The sequence below is a fragment of the Galeopterus variegatus genome, unplaced genomic scaffold, assembly GCF_000696425.1.
Source record: "Galeopterus variegatus unplaced genomic scaffold, G_variegatus-3.0.2 Scaffold467, whole genome shotgun sequence".
In the NCBI taxonomy this organism is placed as follows: Eukaryota; Metazoa; Chordata; class Mammalia; order Dermoptera; family Cynocephalidae; genus Galeopterus; species Galeopterus variegatus.
Window position 1 is genome coordinate 133,781 of NW_007726578.1, and position 24,225 is coordinate 158,005.

Sequence of the window (24,225 nt, forward strand, 5' to 3'; positions counted from 1 at the left end):
AAAAACATTCACAGCCAAGATTTTAATGTAAAATATTTTGCTTTAATTATATTTTATATCTTGATTAATGAAACATGGAAATATTGTCAGTTTTTGGTCACCTGAGAATCCTGTCTTCATCCGCTTTTGGAAAAGCCCATTTTCTAAACAGATACAATATTGCCACAACGTGTAGAAATCTTTTTGGTAATAAATTGCTCTTCACCTCTAAGCAGACATTTGCAATTATTTTCTCCTAATTATATGGGTAAAAAAAGGACTGAGATCCTGTAGCTTACTCAAGTCAATTCATCATTAGTTATTCGCAAACACCCAAGTCTCGATATTTCTAATAAAAAAAGAAGGCAAATTCAGAGTCCCTTAAACATTTATTTACAGGCATTCTTAAATCTGGATTTTGGTATGTCATTTAAAAATACTTCTATATATGCATGGAAATTAGTAATACTTCAGCCATACCCTTGCAAACACATCTGTCACCGTCAAAGGTTTCAGTCTTTTTTCTTTTTTTAAGCAAAGCAAACATCTATACCGCCCAAATGAGAGAATTAGATATATAGTTAAAATCCTTCAGGAAAAGTGTTTTTCCTTTTCTTGTTACTGCCTTGAAAATAGAATAATCACTATATCTCTGATGGGACAAAGACACAGCATTTTAAGTAGGTGGAGTTTGAAGTCCCATAGGTATGTGCATGATTTTCAGAGAGTATTTTTAGGGAGTAGTAACAAAATTTATCCCCATTAAAAGCAGTGTTGGAAGCAGTGTTGTTATTTCTGCTTGCCCCATTAAACAGCATTGGTGATGATATTTTTAGTGAAGTCAGTTAAATTCTAACAAAAGCTTTAAACTGTTCCAAGGAAGGCCATGCTATCTAAAAACAAATTCCAAATCTGTTCTATGATACGTACCTGACATCTTTCCCTACGTCCACTACCAGGAAATGAAGATGAAATTAAATATTTATCAAATTCTTTCATGACATGAGTACAACATTCATAAACTATTCATTCAGAAAGATCTGAGAAACCATTCAAAGTTGTACGACATCAGAGCTTAGTTCTTAAATTGCCACGGGGGAAAAGGAGATTTTAAATTTCAGGGTTTTTTTAAAGCAAAAGTTTGTTTTCATATTTGGTAAATTAATTTCCATAAAGCCAGATCCTATACAGTGCAAAGACTAATGTGGCGATGGCTCTAAGCAAATAATTGCTGCTCAGATTTTATGCACAGAGAGTAGAGAGCACAGTTTAATAACGTCGTAAACCACCAGAGTTCAAACCATATGAATACTCTAAGAATTAGATTTTTTTATTCTCAAAACTTGCTGTACAGTGACTTATCTAGCTTGCATTCTGCTTTTCTGCTGACTTGATTCAAGTCTCAGTGTGTTTTGTGCCGACTGTGAGGTGCAGAAGTCTTCACTTCTGGCAGAGAGGAGTCCAAACTGAAAAGGGGTTCGGGTGCTTCCTGGTTTGTCGTGATCTACTATTAATTTATTATTAGCAGCTCAAGAGGAGGTGTAGGCCCAATGTACAATATTTTATGTTTGATGTACAAACATTAACCCAAAGAAACATCAAATACAGTTCAAAAGCCCGAGGAAAGTGGGTAACAAGAAATTAGAAGGTTGAAGAATGTTTAAAACATTGTTTTCCAAATGCTAACAAAAAAGATTAAGTGCAAACTGAAAACGCTAATAAGATTTACAGGCACTGTGTGTAGAATGTGCAAAAGTTTGCAAAATTTTTCTTTTTTTGGTGTTGCTTTAAGAAATGTTATCAAATATATTTCTTACAAATATAAAGCTTCCTTTCCCAACTAAAGGCAATTTTTAAAAAATTCAAAGTTTATCAATACTCAGTATAACACAGGTGAACCAGACAAATTCATTTCTTTCTGGAAAAGAATAACAACCAAAGTTTAGAATGTCAAAGGACTCAACAAATACCACTGTCTAGAAGCCACCCAGAAAAATTTTCTCTTGCCAAAGTCTTTTGTTCTTCAAAAGTCACCATCCACCAGCAGAAGATTTTATATGCAGATACCTTAAAAATTCAAACAGAAAATCTAGTGAACCACTTGATATGTAATTTTCTTGTTACAGAAATAGTAAATATACCCTTTAGCAAAAGCATTATATAACAGATGAGAAGAAATTTCCTATAAGTAAATATGAGAGTGGATTATTAATGGAAAATCTTTTAAAATTTTGGGAAAAATCTTTAGAGCAGTTCTAATTAGTATACCTCTCTCCTTATAAAGAAATAAAAATGGATCATATTGAAAGAGAGGAACCTGATTTAACATACATTTTTATTTCTTTTAGGCTTTCATCAGTAAGTGGTTATGTACTTTGATGGTTTGGAGTAATACCTCTCCTCTCTGAAGATTAAGATAAGGATCCAGCTCTCAAGATAAATTTCAGAAATTCCTTCATCTGTTGGATTTCTTCAGTCACCATAAATTAGAATCAAATACAGTACTGTACTTTCCAAAATTAAGGCAAATGAAAGTGGTCAATCCTTTCCTTTGCCCTTGTTCCAAAAACCCTGTAATTTCCACCAGACTCTAAAGGGTACTTCTCCCCACCCCACCATGTGTTGGTATTTTAGGTGATAAATATATATCTTAAGGACATTTCACTACAAGTTGTAGCATGCTAATTTTAGTTTGCTACAATAACCTGCAGTCATGAGCATTTGGATTTCAAAGATCCAACTAGTCTCATAAAGTCATTTTCTAAACAGTCTGGCCTAATATTTTGAAGAGCTCTTAATTCTAAGATTAATGTTTGTTGTTTTTTGTCTTTTTCGTGACCGGTAAGGGGATTGCAACCCTTGGCTTGGTGTCACCTGCACCGCGCTCAGCCAGTGAGCGTACCGGCCATCCCTATATAGGATCCGAACCCGTAGCGGGAGCGTTGCTGCACTCTCAGCACCGCACTCTCCCGAGTGCGCCACGGGATCGGCCCAAGATTAATGTTTTTAAACATTCCAATAGTACAATCATCCCATTTAGTGCTTTTCAGAGAATGGCTGGTTACTCTGTAGATTTTGCAATGTGCATTTTTCATGGCAATAATATAAAAACAGCAGGAAATATTCAAGAGGTGGACTTTGCTTCTCTCACATCTAACACGTTGGTTGGTTGAGGCACGGTTATCTTCATTTACAATAAATACTCAACTTACCAAAGAGTGTAAACTTTAACTTGTATTTTTTTCTCCAGTTTGTGGCTTGGAAGTTTCCTCTGTTGTCTAAAAGGGAAAGTAAAACCATCAGTGTGTGGTGAGCTCTTTCTTTTCTGGATTAAGTATCAAAAAACCGATCAACCAGAGGAGGCTTATGAGCAGATGGAACAAAAGATGATTCTTTTTAAGTTTCTTTTCTCCTTTGGACAAAACATTGAGTTTTTCCCCTCAATTTTATAAGCTAAAAACTACCTTAAGTGATCCTAAATTTCTCACTTTAAACTTTTTTTTTTTTTTAAAGCTGGGGTAAGTAGAGAAAACAAATGCATAGGTATTCATGGATGGCAGTGTTTTATCATTCTATGGTGATCCATCCTTTTCCTGTACTTGGGGGCATGGCTGGCCTAATCCACTTATCAGAAAGGGTTATTATGCTTTCTAATCTGTTAAAGAGCTGATGAAGTACTCTATACAACAAATTAAATAATAAGCATTTAATCTATTTAATCTCTTTGAGATATAATGGCATGAGTAACTGTCAGTGATCAATCATGTTTCCTGTGTCCTTTAATGGAATCTATTATATCAAGACTTCACTATCTTAAAAGTGTTGATACATCTGGACTATTGCTTTTAAAGCTGCACTGTTAATTTCTCATTATAGTCAGAGAGTCATAGTAATAACCATTTGGATCATAATTCTTAGAATTAGAAGAAATCTACAAGTTGTCCAATCTAACTTCCATTCCTGACCATGACTTGAGTAATTTTAATAAGAGGAAGCTCTCAATTGTTGTGCTCCATTAATGTCCAACTCTAAGACTTAAACTAGACCCTATAACTTCCATTCATTAGCTTTAATTCTACTATCGTCTAGAGCAACATGAAAAATTATGTACTAATAGTCCATCTCCCTCTAAAATGCTATCTAATGAATATAATGAACCACAAAAACTCTAATGTTTTCCCTAATTCTGGATACTATTTCCATGTTATAAAATTTATAAAACCATGTATTTACTCTGATGGTATTTTAATAAGGGAAATGAAAGCAACTTGAATTGTGTTAAGAACATTCATTTAGATTTTTAAAGTACCATTTACTTAAATATATATATTTATACATATGTTTTATATATAATACATATTTTTAAGTAGCTGGTGCTTTAAAAATTTTTAATGTAAATTTTTAAATAAATATTATAAATATGTTTTATATTATTTATATTTAATGTATAGCATATACTATACATATATTTAAGTAACTGGTACATTAAATATATATGTATTTAAGTAACTGGTGCTTTAAAAATCATAGTAATAACGTAGTTTTATAAACATATATATATATATACATACATATCTGTAAAAATTCAATTTCTTTAGCAAGGCATGCATGCTAGGGAATAGACAGTGTTAAAAAAAAAATCTTTTATTCTAAATAGATTCCAATAAGAAATTAAATGACCAGAAGGATAAACCCCACTCTGGTGATTGGTAATTTGTAGAATGTTTACTGCTCTGTGTTTACCTTTGCTGGATCCTTTGCTTTACCTCCGTTCTTGGGTGCTTTGGAACTGGAAGCAGTCTTCTTGCTCTTATGCTAAGGCAAAGGAAATGTAATGAGGTTATTGCTATCATCAATCCATCTAGTAATTAACTATTGGGTCAATCAAATTAATGCAGACTATTCTTTCTAGTATCCTGGAGATTTCCAACTTACTTAAATAATGGAAGACTCTGGGTGTTTTGGTCATGATTTTTGGAACAATGGTGAATATACAAGGAAGTGTTTTAGGCAGGAGGTAAAAAGGATAAAAATTAGGAGGGAAATGTGGGTCACATTGATGTTCTGCCAATTTCCATGATGCATGATTCACCTAAATCTTATTTTGCACATAAAAACAGAGTTTGTCTATTATAAAAAAGACAAGAAATAACAAATGTTGGCGAGGCTATGAAGAAGAGGTAATCTGAGTACAGTGTTGGTGGGAATGTAGATTGATACAGCCATTATGGAAAACAGTATGGAAATTCCTAAAGAAATTAAAAATAGAACTCCCATACAACACAGCAATCCCTCTTCTGGGTATATAATAACCAAAGGAAATTAAATCACCACCTCATAAAGATATCTGTACTCCCATGTTCACTGCAGCATTATTCACAATAACCAAGATGTAGAAGCAACCCAACTGCCCATGAACAGATGAATGGAAAAAAAAAATGTATATGCAAGGAATATTATTCAGCCTTAAAAAAAGGAGATCCTGCCATTTGCAACAACATGGATAGACCTGGAGGACAAACACCCATGATCTCACTTATATGTGGAACTTATACAGAGAGTTCAAATACACAGAGATAGAGAATGAAACAGTGGTTACCATGGCGGGGGAGGGAAGGGTTAGAAATGAATTGGGGAAATCTAGGTCAAGGGATACAAAATAGTGGATATGTAGGATGAAAAAGTGTAGAGATCTAATATACAACATGAGGACCAAAATTAATAAAATTATATTGTATTAGGGATTTTTGTTAAATAAGATTTTAGCTGCTCCTGTCACAAAAAATAAGTAACTACGTGAGATGATAGATATGTTAATGTCCTTCACTATAGTAACCATTTTACTATCTATATATATCTCATAACATCATGTTGTAAATTTTATTGTGTACATTTAAAGTTTATTAAAAACAAACAAAATTCACTGGGATAAAAAAAAAACCAGAGCTTGTCTTTATTGGGACTGTTTTATGTGCCAATAGAGCAAAAACAAGACACTTCTGGAAGAGAAATATAACCATGGAAACAACTACAGAGAGCTGGAGCAAGTTACATATAAAAATAAAGTTGATTCACCAAAAATAGTCATTATTTAGGAGTTTTCAGGAGTGAGAAATAGGATGCTCGAGTGGTCTAGAAATTAAATCACCCAATAAGGAAGGACTAACCATTCAGTGATTGGGAGCTATGCGAAAACAACAGCAAAGAGATCTGCAGAATTGGCTACAGCCAAAACAAGAGCAAACAGATCTGCAGAATTAACTTTCCTGAAAATAAGAATGAAGGGTACTCATTTCACTTTTCCTTCTGTTTGATTTATGAGGTGTGCCCCACACTTGCTGAATTACACATTCATTTCTCATTCAATTGAATCACGTTCTGAGCACCAGGCATTCTGCTAACGCTGAGCACAGAGGTAAAAGACACATTAGTACCATACAAAGCACAAGGCTCTGTGATGTTACACACATGTGATGACAGGTGATCAGAGTGTAAGCAGAGCACGAAAAAGGGGCCTCTAACCCTGGCCTGGGAAGAGAGACATGGTAAGAGCAGTCCTCCTGATGGAGCCCATGCGTGAGCTGGGCCTGAGGAATGAGGAGGAGTCAGCCAGCTGCGTGGGCAGAAAGGGGAAGACACGCCAGGGGTGGGGGGCAAATGAGCGCAGAGGGCCTGGTGTAGTAAGGGACTGCTCTCATTTGAAGTGAATGCAGACATATCATTACTGCCATACAACAATACAGTGTGGCAATCAAAAATGATGGACGTTGTAAAGCAACACAGAAAACATATGAAATAATGTTAAGCAATGTATTACAAAATGGACAACTATGTAAAACATATACGTATGGAAAAAGACAAGGAAATATACCAAGTAATTCTGTTTGTAGGGTAGTGGAATTAAAGTTATTTCTTCTTTTCTCTATTTTTAGGTTCTCTGTGGCATCATTCAATTGATTTTATAGTTTAAAAATTATATATGTATACATATACACAAACACACACACAAATATTTCAAAGAAAGTCAACATGGAGAAGTAGAGCACCTTTTCTGTGTGCTGTGAGGTTCCTGTAGTTGAGGGACAGCTGTCCAAATCTCCCGAGAGAGTATCGATGGGGTCTTGGTCATCTGCAGGTTTCTGAGATATTAATAGAAATAACCATCAGAGAAGAAGCACAAAGAAAAATGCTATATGGGGCATTTTCCCACATTGCTTCAAAAGAAAAAAGAAAAAAAAAAAAACAACCTTGCAGACATTCTTTTCCTAACAATAATGTATTGTGACAGAGATGGTAAAACATGAAATCTTGACAGCCTTATTTTCTTCTACTCTTAAAACAAGTTGCTTAGTATTTGCAAAGGGCTTTTCTGAGGCCTTAATGAGAGAAAGTTCACACACACACACACACACACACACACACACTCTCTCTCTCTCTCTCTCTCAAGTGCCTGCCTCGGCACACTACCAAGCACAGGGTAGGCATTCAATGCATTTTAGTTTTTAAAAATGCAAAATAAAAGTACAGCTAGAATAAAACATGTTTTAAAGTGAAAACATGCTACCACAGTATTTACCTCTGATTCCTTCGATTTCTTTGTAGGTGGTTTCACTGGTTTGTCCTTAAAAACAAGACAGTGTTTTTGGTTAAACATAGATCTTTATTTTTGATTTTGTTTAAATATAGATCTTTGTAAAGGTTTTACGTAGGTGTAGTCAGTATTTATAGAATCTATTATCCAATGACTTGGATAAAATAGAGTATAGATTTGCAATAACTGATAAAATTGGGTCCCTACTATTTCTCCACCAGCTTTGCTTAATTACTACCCATATAACCAATTTCAATAGCCTTGAGGGAAAGAGTAAGAAAAGGTCTGGTCCTGGAAGTGAAAGAATCACTAAGGAACTTTCTGCCATCCTGCGTTATAATTTATAATTCTACTTAAAATGTTACAAAAAGTTACTTGTGTTTTTATGTCTTATGTACTGTAGCTTATTACACTTGACAGGGATGTGAAGATTATTTTCAGACAGGATTACAAACACAACTCATCAAGGATTTCTCCATCTTCAAAAGCAAGGGCATTAAATAATACATTTCCCAAAGAGTACAGGCGGAATGAGGTGGTACTATCAAAGTGGGGAGGATTCTAGCAGGATGCAGAAATCTATCTTCAGGAATACAGAGACACTGAGGCTGATAGCACCATTTAACTCAGGGAGTCATCTTACCCACCAAACGAACCAGTACAGAAAGGGAAGGATGTGATTTGGACTTCCTTGTTTTTATTTGATGAACAGGCTTGGAAAGGGTTATTTATCATCGGACTGACTCAAAAGTAGAAGCTGAATAAGGAAGGTTTGGGAGGCAAGCGTGCTGACCTAAGAAAGACTGGCTTCCGCGTTAACAACAGAAGGGCAGGGACTTTTTGACAGACAGGACTTGTGATAGCGAATATCATTTTGCCTGTCTTCACTTTCAGTAGTGCTGGCAATGGTGTAGGAGAAGAAAGGGAGACCCAGGTCTTGGAGTTGGCTTATCATTTGCCTTAGTAATTATTCCAGCACCAGCTCCTTTTCCGCTTTCCTCAAGTAGAGGCTACTTCCTTTGAAATCCCATCTTCTCATTCTTATAGCCTCTTCTTGGAAAGAGTCCTTCTGTGTCCATCTCCTGGAATCACTCTTAAGCATCAATGAGTGACTGAACATTGTTCAACCTTGTTTACACTACAGGGCCCCGCATATGAATATCAAATGATACTGGCTCAACTAAACGTTTACAGAATTCTAGACAGCCTGCTCGTCAGCATTGAGGGCACATTAGAGGCTGTCAGTCACGACATGTCTTTATGCTGCTGTAAAAGAATACAGCTTCTATTCACTTCAAGGGAGGTTTGAATTTAAAAAGCTCTGTAGCATAAACCCAGTCTAGCCATCTGCCTTCGATTACCTGCCCATCATTATCTAGGAGATGTCTGTATTCAGGTGGGATAGTGTCATCTCTTTCTCCAAGTTTGTCTCTGTGTTCAGCTTTGGCTTTTTCCTATAAATAGTGAGCACATATAATTAATATTAATTTCCTATTTCACTTAGAAAATTCTAAAATGAAGCATTTAGCATTGATTGTACTTTTATAAGGTAAAACATATGGTCTGTTTTTATTTTTTAAGGAACAGAACAGCACAGATAACTTCAACTGATTATTAGTTGGTGAAAAAATGTAAACCCATATGCTTCTATATGTCAATCTGTATCTGTGGATTTTTTTTCTGTATTTTAAATTAAAATAAATGATTAAATAATTATCCTCAGAAACCATGTTAGGAGATGAAATCCAAGGGTATAAAATATCTTTTTCTTTTTTTCTTAGGAGTTTCACTTTTCAAATAAAAAAATCAGGCCACTTGGAATTTAGAGAGGTAATATTTACAACTTTGCCTATTTATAAGTAACCCTGAAGGGCCAGGACAATAGCTAGTCTGAATGGCTGTGCTGACTGCTTGTGCTGCAGGTGAGGAAACACCTGCTGTTGGGTAAATGGCACTTATCTCCCAGCATCCCCACCACAGTGAGGCTGGGCTTGTCCCCTTTGTCACAGATTCAGTGACCCTCCCCACCAGTGGAGTACAGATTTATTTTTATGCATTGTTATGATTTAATTTTTCAAATATAGGTTAAGTTCAGGTTAATATTCCTATAAAAACATTAGAATCAAGATCTATGGATTCTTTGAAATGCCCTATCTTTGAGACATTGGTTTGGCTGATCCAACAGTCACTTCTTGGTTCCAAGCTAAGATCCAGACAGCTTAAAAAGGTTGTTAAGTATTGTATATTGCTAATTATAAATAAGCGCTTATAAATATTATACAAAATATGTTCAGTTAACTGTGTGTGTCCTTCTAGACACTCCTCTGCACAGTGCTGAACTCCTGGCCCAATGCTCTCTTTGTTTCAGCATTTGAACTCAGATTCAGTTATGCCTGCAGAGAAGGCTGCTGGGAAAAACTGCCAAACAGATGGCCTCTGCCACTACAAGTACGGAACATGTCAACTTAAAAAACGCACATATGTATGTGTATCGTGTATGTGATGTCCTCACTACCAGATAAGGTCAGGAAAAGTTAAAGTGGGAGAAGAATAAAATTAAGAAAGCACAGCTGTGCTTTTCCAACAGAACAAAGTCTGGTCTCACAAATAGGACATGTGCCTGTGATGGAATCTGTGCCGTAAACATAATCCTTGGTGAAGAAATAAGGAAATGCAACACAGACCACAGACGCAGGAAAAAAAGGAGACTTAAGTTATCCAGCTGTTCACTAACCCCAGACAATGTCAGAAGCGTTTTTTTTTTTTTTTTCCTTTCCTGTGGAGAGTAGGGTATTACATACTATAAAAACCTGAAAATTTCACTTATTAATGGATTTTTTTCTTTTTACCTTTACTTTATCCTCCACTGGTTTGTTCTCATCCGGGTCAGGCTGCCTTTGCCCTAGACTGTCAGAAAGTTTATCCAAGGCATCATCAAGGTCTCTGTCATCCTGCTAAAGAGTAAATAATTCTGTTAGTCACTGGTTGGCCAAACTGTATCAGAGGCAATTCAGCCTAGGAACCTCATTTTTTAGGAGGGACCTGTTTTCTTGGAAGAGAAAGACATCTAGATGTAGGGCAGGGGGCTACACAGGGTCAGAGAAGTGCTGTGAGCAAAAGATCAGGGAGAAAGAGCAGTGACATCTGTCAATCGGATATGGATGGAGGTCTGGCACCTCCAATCCACTCTGCCCATCTCCCTGGTGAAAATCCCACTAGCTTATGGAAGCATTAGTGGCAGTGTCAGAGGCCACACCCCAGTAGGTAATCTAGAGGCTACCTAGAGGATCTAAAAGCAAATGAACCAATCACGTTACTTTCATGTAGAAATTATACATGTTAGAAAACTGGATATGAAAATCCACTGATTTTGTCAGACAGTCAGGAAGCAGGATTTTGCAATAGAAGGTGAGCGTTTCTTTGGTTTTGTGGGTATGCTCTAAGACCAGATACTAAAGGACACATTTCATAAAGTACAGCATGACCAAATGCAGGCTGTGGCAAGCCGTGGAACCCAGTACTGCCAGCCCCAATACTTCCCAGAGCACAAAACCCCAGAGACAATCTGGCGTCACCAAAGCGGAAAGGGCTTCTCTGCCACACTGGGGGTGAAGGGCCTCTAAAGACTTCAGAGAATTTCTGAACTGGTGGAGATTCTCTTTACCTTCAGGAAGCCTATGGAAGCTAAATGAATGGGAGCTGGTATTCTAGAGGGAAAAAAACTATGGCTACTAGAACAATATCAAGGTAACTAAAATAGCTTATTTCTTCTAACGTTTATTTACTGTATGATTCAGGTAAGTCAGTTATTTAACCCCTCTGAGTCTCAGTTTCTTTGGTGTGAAATGTGAATGATAAAAGTACCCATGAGTATACTCATAAGTTTCTGAGAGAATGAATGATCGAAAAGGCATTTAAAACAGTACTTGTATGGTAATACTGGGTAAATTATACATTATTATTAACATTATTACAGAGAAGTCCTAAGAAGTTTTTTTCAAAATATTTTCTAACACAGTACATTCAAAATGTTGACATCCGTCTCTATATGAATTCAATTAAAAAATGTGCTCACTGTCTACACTGTACAAGACACCATGCTGGGCTCTGACCCACACTATGTAGAACTTTCCAGTTGATTACCAAAGTATTTTCATAAACATTATCCAGTTCTATCTGATGCCCACAACGACCTGCTGAGTAAACTAAGCAGGTTTTTTTTTTTTTTTTGTCTTTTGTCTTTTTCCGTGTCCGGCAACGGATCGCAACCCTCAGTGTTGCCCCCGTACCGGACCGGGGACCAGAAACAGGATCGCAACCCTCGGTGTTGCTCCCGCGCCTCGCTCAGCCAGGGAGCAGGAACCGGTCCGTATGTGGGATCCGAACCCTCGGGCGGGAGCGCCGCCGCGCTTCCCAAGCGGCGCACTATCCAGTGTGCCACCGGGCCGGCCCCTAAGCAGGTTTTTTTGAAGGAAGAAAGCAAGGTCAGGGAAGTTAAGTTGGTTGTTTGAAAACATTTTGATAAAAAGTGAATGGAACCCAGTTCTTGGGACTGATAACACAGAGCTTTTCCCCTGTCATGCTCAGTCATATCCATGATCTTCCATTTCCTTCTGAAGAAGCTTTTCCCGTTGGGGTGATTTTCTTATACAGTTCTTTGAAAATGTCTTGAGATGCTTTCAGTGTACATAACACTGCTGGTGACTAATATCGCCAGAAAAGAAAACTCACATAAATTATGACAGGTTAGTTGACTTTGATTCCCAAGTACATATATTCATCTAAATACAGCTCTATACCTAGTTTTAGTGATGTATTCAAATAAAATATTAACTAAAACAAAATTTGCTGATGGAAAAAGTGATGGAGGAAGTGTTATTCTAAAACTTACTAGGAAAGGCAAAAAGGCTTTTGATTGCTGCTGTTTACTAATGCCTCAGTCAGGGCAGAGCCTCTGGCAGCTTGGCTTATTAGTGATTCTCCCTTTCTGTTGCACAGGAACTTTTGTCATTGTGGGTATGCTCACAGCCCCAGCCTCCTTCCCTGCCACACACCCACACCCACACCCACACACGGCATTTTTCTGGTTTAAAGAGCTTCATTAGAGCCCAGGATTATAGCTGCTAATGGTCATGTGACCCACAGCCCAGTCTGAGCTTTGTCATCTGTGCCTCTGGATATTTTCAGATGATCCTGAGGCTGACCCAACAGGATGAAAATCCATCAGAATCTCAGACTATAGCACTAAGCAAGCTTTGATGCTACATCAAAAGAAAAGAAAGCATAGCTGACTTCACTAAAATACTTCACCTCCATGTAGCAAATGAGGCACTGCTCTCAACCAAAGGAGATGGGGATCTGGTTTAAGGCAATCCCTTTATCTTTTGATGTGCTGTGGTCTCCTCGGTAATGTATAACTTGGTACTGCACACATAATTAATCAAGGAAGTCTAAAAAAGCTTTGGTCCCACAGCATTGCCTCAGAACATGTAAATAATTAAAACAATATTGATGCTGAGGTTCTTCTATTGCTAGCATGAAAATTACAAATTTTTACTGGTGCAAATGGGAGAAAAATAATGCTATTCCCTGAAATGCTTGTATATGGTGTTTTTTTTTTTTTTTTTTTTTTTTTTTTTTTTTTTTTTTGAGAAGCTCAAACACTGAGCAACTCCATAAGATAAACTTGAGGTTAAATAATGGGTAGCGAATTACAGCATGTATCCGGAAAAATATAATGAACAAAATTATCAGGAACGCTAATGAATTTTTCAAATCTAGTAATTTGAACACAGACACCATGCACATTACTGCACTTTCAACTCTAATAAAATGACAGTAATATGAAGCTCCTTGATTGTGTGTAACACACTTTCACATATATTGATCTATTTAATGATTTCAAAGATAGTCTCTGCCATCTCCCAAGATGCCAGTCTTAGCTCTTCTGAAGCAGAAGGTACCTCATTTTCCTAATAATTTTGTCTATTTTTATTTGCTCTAAGCAGGTGCTCTATTTTCTTTCTTGTTGCTGTTTCTGCTGGAAAACAAATATTTATCTCCCAAAAAAGATATGTTGCTTACTGCAGTGGCAGGGGGTGGGCCTTCAGAGTAGGTGGTTGAAGCTGGGGTTTGAGAAACCACTTCAGAGATGGCAGCAGAAAGTTTAGCATCTTCGAATTTCTTTTATTAAAAAAGAAAAAGATATTTTCATCAGTAATGTGCTGTATATAAAATTATACCCACAATGCCATCACTTAACATAACTCTTAAGATAGCTTTATGACTGTTTATTCTCTTGATCCAAACAGACTCATAGTAACATATAATCTTAAAGCAATTTTTATTCTACTTCCTTCTCCATAAGTCTTCCTTCTCCATAAATCTTCACGCAATTTCCTGCTTCTATTGCATAGCCATATTTATTATTCTAAATGTTGTTCAATAATGTAATAACTCAGAGTTCCATGGTTTGTTTACACATTTCCTGTTGTATATTTAGGCTACTTGAAATGTTTTAGCTTTTTTAAAAAATCGCTCTATCAAGTTCTAGAAGTGGGTTTCCTTATGGTGCTGGCTGTATATATTCTGCCAAACTGCCCTCTCAAAAGTTGCTAAGAATTCACGCTGCTAAAAGCAAAGAATGAGCACGCCTGTTTTTCCACGGCTTGGCTTGCCAAAATTAGATTTTTATCACATATTTTTATTTCTGCAAATATAATAGGTGTAAAATGATATACTACTCTTGCTTGTATATTGTGGTAGGCAGTATAAGGTTTATTATTTTTTTCTCAGTGTTGAATATTATTACAGAATTTTTCTGAAATGATTTTTTCTCACTTTTTAAAAAATACTAAATCTGTCATTTATGTCCATTTCTCAATAATTTTCATTGAACTATACTATAACTTTGCTTTCTAAATAAGTACTGTATTTTCTATTTATTTTTACTATATGACATATCTCAGTGTTTAGATAATTCAACCTTCCCTAAAAATACTGAAAAGTATTTTTCAAATATATTTTAGAATACTTTTATTGAGTTAGACCAAGTATGTTGTTGCTATTTTAATAAAAAATATAAAAATGACTTGAGAGAATTATCATTCTTTTAAGACATTTACATAAACTGTCTTAGATGTATAGGTTTCAATTTCTTTGTGTCCTTATTTTCCTGATCATTTTTCTTCTTGCAGTTTTCTTTACAAAGTCCGATATATACAGGTTGAGTATCCCTAATTTGAAAATCCAGAATCTGAAACACTCCAAAATATGAAACTTTTTGAGTGCCAACATAACATTCCAAAGAAATGCTCATGGGAGCGTTTTGGATTTCACATTTTCGGATTAGGTATGCTTAACCAGTAGATATCTGCAAATATTCCAAAGTTCAAAAAGAAAAAATCTGAAATCCACAACACTTCTGGTCCCAAGCACTTTGGATAAGGGATACTCAACCTATAATTATATTTTCTAATCTGTTATTAATAATATACACAGCCTATGTAATGTTACCTACAAATGTATTATCTATAAATGGTGATATCTACAAATACATACAAGTGTTCCTATTTAATGTTTGTCATTTCTATTTCATGTGTTATTAATGATGTTCCCATATTAATGTTTAAGGAGAAATGACAATAAAATACACTTTTCTTAGTTTGTTTTATTGGGAAATGCCCCTGGCATGATATTGTCTATTTGATTTTTGAAACTAAATACTCTAACACACTAAGGGATTGCTTAGCTTTTTTTTGGCCTACTTTAAGGTATTTATTTACAACATGAATATATGTACAATTTCAAATATATCTTTTATATGGACATAATTATTTGATTGTTTCTATTTGATATACCACTATACTATATCAACAGTTTTACTGGTACTGAATAAATGTTTATGATAATGGCAAGTAATTACTTTAACAGTCTGTTATATTCTATGTTAGTAACTTTTACATTTACTGATCTAAGTGACTTTAGTTGATATTGCTATATTTGTCAAGTTTTAAGATTAGCACTGTAATTACTTATTAGAAGTAATTATGTAGGACACCTTTTTTCATGACATATTCATGCCACATAGGATCTGAGTGTTAACATTTGAGTATCTTTAAACCTTTTGTGAAAGGGAAGTTTGAGAACAATGTAGTGTCATCCTCAGTCTTTCCTTTGTTTAGGTTCTGTGAATCGTACTGTTTTATATTTTTCTTTAAAAATTCCTTAAAAAATTGTTGTACACAGTGTTTCCTGATAATTTAGTTGTGCTCTTATACTGATTATATTTTCTCACTTTTATATTAAATTTTGTCAGGTTTTTTCCCCTCTATTATATCTGCCAGTGTTTGATAAATTGTTAGACATTCATAAAAAATAACGATTTTTGGCTTTGGACTATCAGTAATTTAGTCGATCTCTTATATTATTATATTGCTGTCACTTTAAAATTTACTTGTATTTATTTGTAAAGTTTTTTTCTCTTTCACATTTGCCAGTATTTCATAAAGTGTCAACACTTTCAAAAGAAACAACTGTTGTCCAGTTAATGCGCATGCTGTTGTTTCATCTCCTACACTTTCTCCTGCTACACTTTCTTTGGGGGGTCGCTTTATTGTAGCTTGTAGAAATTTAAAGTTAAAAGTCAATATACATTTGATGTATCAGGTTTCTATACTGTTGATGAAGGTACTCATGACAATAAATATATCTCATGAGTACTACTTTGGCTGCCTCTCAAAGATTTTTATTTGTAATGTCTTATCCTTGATTTTCTAATAGTCTATTCTGCATTTGATTTCAGTGTTATTAGATAAATATTTTTACATTTTTCTTTTTAAACAGAATTTCTGTTCAATTTTATTGTAATCAAAGAATGTGGTATGTACAGTAGCACTTTTATATTTAAACATAATTATGAGCCAGTATATGATACTTTCCCCCAAAAGTTCTTGGGACATTCCCCCAAATAATTTTCTATTTTGAGTATTTGATTCTTATCATAATCAGTTATTTCTATTTTATTAACTGTATTGTTGACACTAAAAAATTTTCCTTTGCTAAGCTGTTAATTTTCTAAGAGTAGGATTTTTTTTTAAAAAAGAAACTGGGTTCCCTCAAATTAGATAACTCAGACCCCACAAAGAAAGGTTCTGCAGTTATATGTTTGGAACTCTAACAGACTTATACAATATGTTTGCATATAAAAAGTCATGAAAATCCTACAGTAGAGAAACCTACTTAATATCACCCGTCATTGTCCAAACTTTCTAGTAACAGAATTCCCTTAAAGGGACTATTTAACCCACGTGGAGCTAGAGTTACCTTAGAAGGTAATTTGGAAAATGAATAAATCGTGGAAATATCAGCAGGTAAAGCTGTCTGAGAAGTAATTTTGGATAAACTTAAATTCTCTTTTCCTAGGAGTACCTGATATAGCCCATGATTCTTGGCTCAATTAGACTGTTGGAAATATCCATTGTCAGCACAATATTGCATGGTGTAACACATGAATTAATGGTTACAGTGGGTTGGGGGACATTAATTTTGTGATTGTTTCCTCAGCTCCATGTCAGATTCTAAGTCACAAGTTTCCATTTATTTCTGCCATCCTGAAAGTAAAAAAAGAAAACCAGGAGTTTCAGACTTACAAGAGATGAATCTTTCGGGGTTGTGGAGAAGTCCTCAGACAAAGCAGCAAGAAGCAAGTCTTCACCCAAGGGCTGCAAGAACCAGAAAATTTATCAACACACACCACTGTCATTTGTCTCCTCTTCTAAATGATGTCAAAATTTACATACTGATCAACTCATTAAAAGGAAAGTTATGCCCTTCCCAAATTAACAGTCAGGATCAAAAGGAAAAAGATATACTCAGAAAAGCTGCTTTGCTTACTGAAAGTTCCTTGGACTCTTTCGGCAGGAGTGGTTTTCCATCTTTATCCTACCCAGGGGGGAAAAACATGACATTCAATCATTTCACATTTTACCCCAAGTATGAAACCTTGTAAACATTACAAAGGGTTGACAGGTTATACCCGCTCTTTTAAATTAGGTTCATCATTTCAGGAGACAGATTCTCTCAGCAGAGAATATGCTCTAATTAGTTCATGTCAACAAAAAGCACCCATGCACCAGGCATTCCAAGGCCCAGGCCCAGGGGTTGCACAATGGCTTAGGCATGGCTTGTGATCTCAGAAGCCTAGAGACTAGCACAGAAGAAAAACATGTGAACAGTCAGCGGAGTGTGGCATGTGGGAGCTTAACTTGTGGGTGGGACACTCTTAAATTTATGATTCAGATACGTCAAACTTTAAATGACTCTAAATGCCACTTTTGAGAAATGATTCAAAAATCGATAAAGCATTTGGGGCTCTTTAGTAAAAGAAGATCTATAAATTAATGGTAAATCCCATTTCTCCATACACATAAAAATAAAAAAACACAAAGATTTCTCCTGAGAAACTGGTTAAGGTGTTTTTTTGTTTGTTTTGTTTATTTAAAATGTGAAGTGCAGTGAGTTAGATGAGTCACCTGCTTCCCTCATGACTGACATAAACTAAACTCCTTTATCCCCTTCATCTCCCCTGCAGATCACTTGCACTTTCTGACCATTCTTCAGTTAGGAAGGAAAGCAGGACCTGGGCTTGTTCTCAACCATCACTTATCTGCAAAGGCAGCCACTTTCCATAGTGATGCATGGAACCCTGGGGGCACTTTTACTCCACACTCAAATTGAAATTGACTTTCTATCACTGCATCATCGTGTATCTGGAAGGGGCAGCTTGTGGTCTGCCCTCAGGGAGCTGAATCTCACTGAAGAGACCTGGTGTGAGCCTAGCTGATAAATAATAACATAGGATTTAAACAAGAGATGAAGTCGGCACCTGAAAATGCTATAAAGCCGTAGGTAACTATCGTAGGTAACTATAATGTGTGAGATCAACAAGTTCAGAGGAGGATGAAACTACTGCAGAATAAAGTGGTCAGGGAAAGCTAATCAACTGCTTTCTTACACACTACTTCTAAAATTCAGCAAAGGGAGAGTGGAAGTAACCAATCACCTGCTACAGAGTTACCTGCACTTGACCAGTCTCCACTGAAGGGGCGGTCAGTGGAGACAGAACATGTGGCCCTTGAGATGCTAAGAACTTCGTGAAGCAACATATAAACAAGCCCAAATTAATAGAAATGCCATGTTTTTTACTGAAATGTAAAATGCAGAAAGGAAGCAGAATAAAGGTGTGTAGAGTAACAAGCTTTCAATCAGGAAGAGCATGGTATAGTTCCTGTGTCTGCCAAATAAATGGACTAGCGCGTACGGAAAAGTATGAATTTGATGTTCCAGAATTTTTAATGAAGTTTAGTTGAATATTCTTTTAAGCTGTGGCATGCTATGAAGATGACTGACATTTGCTCATTGTCCATGTATCTGCCCTTTTTAAGAGACTGAACTTAAACTACCAGATTCATAATGGGGATCTTTCCCTGTCACTTGTTCTGTGCAATCTGTACTTCCAAAATAAAGGAAATAGGCAACTTATCACATTACTCAATATTAAACAGGCTCTCTTATTAGTTGCAAATTTTTCCTCCTAGGAAATAATTGCTCCTCATTTTGGCTTTCCTATCTACATAAGGTTTTCTATGTTTCTAGTATTATAACAAACCACATATTAGAAGGGAAAATACTAGGCAGTTTGGACATTAGAATTCTTTGCTTAAAGGAGGATCCAAAGGCCACTTAGGGAATAGCTGAGCTTCATATCTGGTGTTCTAACATGATATTAATGGACTAATACTATTTGGTGTTTGAAATATCAAGAAACAAGATCTTTATATTCCAGCTCTGTTCCCATGTTCCTTCTTTATGCACATAAAATTCAGTATAAATTAAAATAAAATAGAAAAATACTCCAGCCTGTTTACCTTGATCTCTTCTAATCTATAATCAGGAGGAATTGTTTCTTCTTTTTCACCAAGTTTTTCACGGTCTTCTTCTTTGGCTTTTTCCTGAAAAAAAGTTGTACATTTTTCAACTGTTAATATATCTTTTTTCGGGCCGGCCCGGTGGCGCACTGTTACAGTGCGCTGCTTGGGAGCGCGGCGGCGCTCCCACCGAGGGTTCAGATCCCACATACAGACCGGTTCCCGCTCACTGGCTGAGCGAGGTGCGGGAGCAACACCGAGGGTTGCGATCCGTTGCTGGACACGGAAAAAGACAAAAAGGAAAAAAAAAAATCTTTTTTCCCATAAAGTGGATGCCTGAGTAAATGTGAGGTAAATAAATGTATCATTAGGTTAAAACATACATATGGCCATAGGTTCAGAGCTCCTACAGCAACTTCATTTTTAACCCTGTATCCTGGTTTAGCAAGCTCAGATACCACCAGAAATCCTGCTGGGCTAAAAGGCAGCAGTAGGCAGCTGCCACTTCTCTCACAAGTCCTCAGCAATGTGGACGCAGGTGGACAAAGCTGAGACTCACAGAACTTTGACACATTCACTCAGGTCAGGCTGCTTAAAAAGGGTATGCACAATAATAGAGATAGCCAACTGGTCAGGCTTTATGAGAAATGTATACAAAAAACCAAATGACTAACTTAAGTATTTTTTTGGGGGGGGATCAATGATAACTATTTTCTAGAAGTATCTGAGTTGCTATTACCTTCATTTTATCCAGCATGGGTTTTCCATCTTCTGGATCTGCTTCCTTTTTCCCCAGGCTACCAGCCAAGGCTTCTACAGCATCATCTGGCACCATGCCCTTCTAAAAGTACATTAGTGGATAAACTAAGTAGGTGGTTAATCACTCCTTTTAAAACAGACTCTACCGAACAATTCGGAAAGGCATATCCTTATTTCAAGCCTAGATAAGAAGCGCATGTCATCTTTTAATAATTTCAGCTATCAATTGAATTAGAATCTCTGTTTAAAAAACTTAAAATAGAGCAGGGTTCTTATACTGAACATTAGGTGTGTGCAACTTATATAGTGATACTGAGAAACTTACAAGCTCTAACCCAGAGTTTTGGTTTAGAAATAAGGCAGTGGAATTAAGTGTACCACAGAGAAGCTGAAAGCCAGGAAAAGGAAAGAAGTAATCTTTACAGAGATAATTTTATGGATGGCAAAAGAAAGATTTTTCAGGAAGTCCATGTCAGCACATTCTTCCCCATTTTCTGTGAGGCACCCAAGCCTGTCTCAGAAGAGGAGACTCGGGTTGAGCTTCCACTGAGGCACAGAAGGGTCAAACTAGATTCACGGCTGGTTCAGGTTACTCTGCCTGTGACCAACTAACCTGAGTGACACAGTGTGAACTGTGTACCTGTGGTCCAGTTGTTCAAAATGAAATGTGGTTCCGCATAATGCAATGAGCTCTGGCTACACTGGTATTCAAAATGAAACTGGATGAACACAGAGCATAAATGGTCTCATGTTTGGGTTAAAAGTTACAACCAGATTTGTCTTTTTTAAACTATAGGTCATATCCATACCTAGTGGTTCATAAAAATCAATTTAATGGTTCACAGCCAAGATTTCCTTTTTAATGAAAAGAATAGAATAGAAAATAGAATTCATTGTACATAAGAGAGTTAAGTACTGTTCATTAAGCTGTTTCATTATGTGGGTACTGGATTGCAAAATCAATGAATTTCCTGCTATGGGTCTTGGGCAAACAAGTGTGAAAGCCCTTGGATTAAAAAGTCTCTGAGTTTACTCTCATCATAAAGTCTCTGACCTCCCATTGAGTATCATTGGAATTTTACAGTAAAAGTGTCTTTCTGTTTTACATATCTTAGCCATTATTCCAAGTAAGAAAAACTGTTTTCTGTTAAGCTGTACTGCAAAAGGAAAGATCACCAGCAAGGAAAAGAAGCCCAAGTGGAAGGTAATTTGTCGCCACCTAGTGGCTGAACATTGCATAGATTTTTACTTCTAGGAGCGACCAAAAAAAACATCCCTGATGTATCTAACATCTTTTGGAGATTATACCTAAATTGCAAGAGTTGCACAGGTACCTAAGTCTTATCCAGGCAATCTGAGTTGCTACCTGATCCAAGACACCTGCCCAAACTTCACTTCTTTCTTCCCATACTCTCTACTGTAGAATCTTTGGAAAATGCTGTTTCCCAAGCCTGCACCCACTGTCAACCACTATTTTAAGAAATTAATAAAACAGAGCTAAAGAAATGCTAAGAGAAAAAGTAGTTTTAAGAACTATGTAATCTGGAAACAGGGCTAAGGACTAACATCCATACTTCTGTAGTGTTTCATGTTGTCAAATTCCAAACTAGAACTCAGGTCTCTGGATTTCCTCAAAAAAACTATCCTTTTATATGCACAAGAACCACCCAGGACACACATTCATCTCCTTCCTCTGTTTCCCTTTACTCACTAATCCTCATGCCTTTCTTGAGTCTTCTGACCCTTCTCACACTCCACAGATATTCTTTCTTGCTCCCAAGGGTGTCATAATCCCAGACATGCCAACTGCCTCAGTAACTGTAACTTGGCAACCATGGCCACAATTGGTGGGGTACAGGCCCAGGGAAGGGGAAAGCAAAATCTTTTTGTCCACTAAAAATCCATCTAATGCCCAACTCTCTACAATCAGGTTAAAGCTTTGAAGAATCTACTTAGCCTTCTAAGGCCCTGGCAGTCACACTTAGTGCCCAAGGTAAATGGTGCAGGTTTTGGTAAAAAGAGTTCTGCCCTGGAATGTTGGCTATTGCCTTTTTTATTCCAATCACTGCCTCTCTTCCTGCTTTCTTCACTGAACTCTTCCTAGGTCCTCTCCTCCTCTCCTGTTCTTTAGCATGGTGGCCTGGTACCCATAATGTAAAAGATACTGAAGAGTTCTCTGAAACCTCTAAAAAGGGGGTGTAGGCCAAGTCCTGTTTAGGAAAGGATGGAGACCCTGGACTCAGAATCTGCAGTTGGCACCAAGGACTTCCCTGGCAGGAGACAGCTACTTCACAGCTCCCATGGCACTTGTGTTACAGCTTCTCCAAGGCCCCCTTTCCTCCAGCAACTGAATGTGCACCTCCCAAGTACACCAAGTGCTTTGCATTTCTGTGCTGGTCTGTCTAGGCTGATTGGTCTCCCAGGAAAATGGTGCTAGTCCCACTTCTCAGTGTGATCCTGCCCTCCACCAGCAAGCCTTTCCTACTTTCCTAACTCCCCCTGGAGAGGGGCTCCTTCACCCATGTTCCCACTGCCCTTTGTCCATATGGGAATGACCAAATTGGACTGCAAGCTTGAGATCTGGCCCATTTCCACACTAGGGTCGAAGGTAGCTAGGGCAGGGGCCGTATCTTTCATCTCAGCTGAGGTTCTGAAATGTTAAGTGGGTTGTTCAAGGTCAATTCAAAGCCTCATTTCCCTCATTTATAAAAGGAACATGGGGCTAGCCAGTTAGCTTGTTGCTTAGAGCATGGTGCTGATATCACCAAGGTCCAGGGTTCAATCTATGTACTGGCCAGAGCCAAAAAGAAAAATACATACAATAGGAACACAATCTGAATAGACTTTATAGTGCCTCTTGTGAAAATTTAATCAGATACTGCAAAGCATCTAGAACGGTGGTATAGCGGATGATGAAAGTTAGCTATTCGGAGTGCAGATTTACTACATATGGAGTAATGAAATATATTTCCATCAGATGCTATTCTCTGAGTCAAATTTTATCATCAGCTAATGGAAACAAAACCCACTGAAATAAAAAATCATCAAAGATCAGCTAGTTAAAAAATCACACTTCATACAAAAATTAGAAAGTGAGAGAGAGGCAGGAAATGAAGAAGGCAAGGGAGAGGAACTGAGTCGATCTCTCCTTTAGTTGGGAAAGTGGGGAGGAATCATAATGATCTTAGTGCAGATTATTCCATCAGGAGAGTCAGTAGAAAGTAACACTGGGCTATCTGTCTAACTCCAAATATGCTTGAAAGATGCAGGAAAGTGAGAAAGCAGGATTATCCACAATAACTGAGAAACTTGAAAGAATTCCAGTATATGAGAGAAAAACACAGTATGCAAGAATTTAATTAAAAATTTAAATCTAACCTGAATTTTTAGCACATTCCTGAAGCCAAAAGAACAATAGGTACTACCGCTATATCAGATTTTATTTTTACTCTGCCAGAATAAAATAATATGATTGTGATACACAGCAAAATGATGGGAGCAAGAACAGAACTTTCTCAGGCATTCTCCATGCCCTGGCACTCACCGCGGTGGCTGGCTTGGGGGGAGCTGACTGTATAGTACACATGGAGGTCCGAGGCACAGCCTCTGCCACGGGAGTTGGGGCAGCAGCCTTAGATTCCTGAGGAAAGAAGCAGGTGCTCTGAATAACGTTAGAAATACATGGTTAACACTGAACAATGATGGACCAACAAGACACTCTGCTGTGTTATATGCCATGAGCACGATTTTCTTGAATGCCTAAGGATTAATGAGTAGCAAATACGTCAAGGTACATCAAAACTCTCCAGCTACCATTATTTCATCCTGGTTTTTTTTTTTCCTTTTTGTCTTTTTTCGTGTCCGGCAACAGACCGCAACCCTCAGTGTCGCGCCCGTACCGGACCGGGACCGGCAACGGGATCGCAACCCTCGGCGCTGCGCCCGCCCCTCGCTCCGCCCGTGTGCGGG

General features: G+C 37.0%; 1 protein-coding gene across 2 annotated transcripts in view; it reads right to left on the reverse strand.

Moving 5' to 3' along the window:
- Positions 1-20: 20 nt before the first annotated feature.
- CAST (calpastatin) overlaps positions 21-24,225 on the reverse strand; it is a 110,166-nt gene continuing 85,961 nt past the window's right edge. Inside the window, exons 19-31 of one of the 2 annotated variants that reach the window (XM_008569138.1) lie at positions 23,801-23,896; positions 20,237-20,338; positions 19,498-19,581; positions 17,465-17,512; positions 17,221-17,292; positions 13,655-13,753; positions 10,420-10,521; positions 8,932-9,024; positions 7,556-7,600; positions 7,026-7,118; positions 4,723-4,794; positions 3,192-3,257; positions 21-2,046 (exon numbers count right to left, since the gene is read on the reverse strand). In XM_008569138.1, coding sequence (XP_008567360.1) covers positions 3,207-3,257; positions 4,723-4,794; positions 7,026-7,118; positions 7,556-7,600; positions 8,932-9,024; positions 10,420-10,521; positions 13,655-13,753; positions 17,221-17,292; positions 17,465-17,512; positions 19,498-19,581; positions 20,237-20,338; positions 23,801-23,896 — 957 coding nt within the window. In that variant the 3' untranslated portion in view covers positions 21-2,046; positions 3,192-3,206. Of the gene's footprint in view, positions 2,047-3,191; positions 3,258-4,722; positions 4,795-7,025; positions 7,119-7,555; positions 7,601-8,931; positions 9,025-10,419; positions 10,525-13,654; positions 13,754-17,220; positions 17,293-17,464; positions 17,513-19,497; positions 19,582-20,236; positions 20,339-23,800; positions 23,897-24,225 lie in introns of both variants that reach the window. The other variant, XM_008569136.1, reaches the window with a different exon arrangement.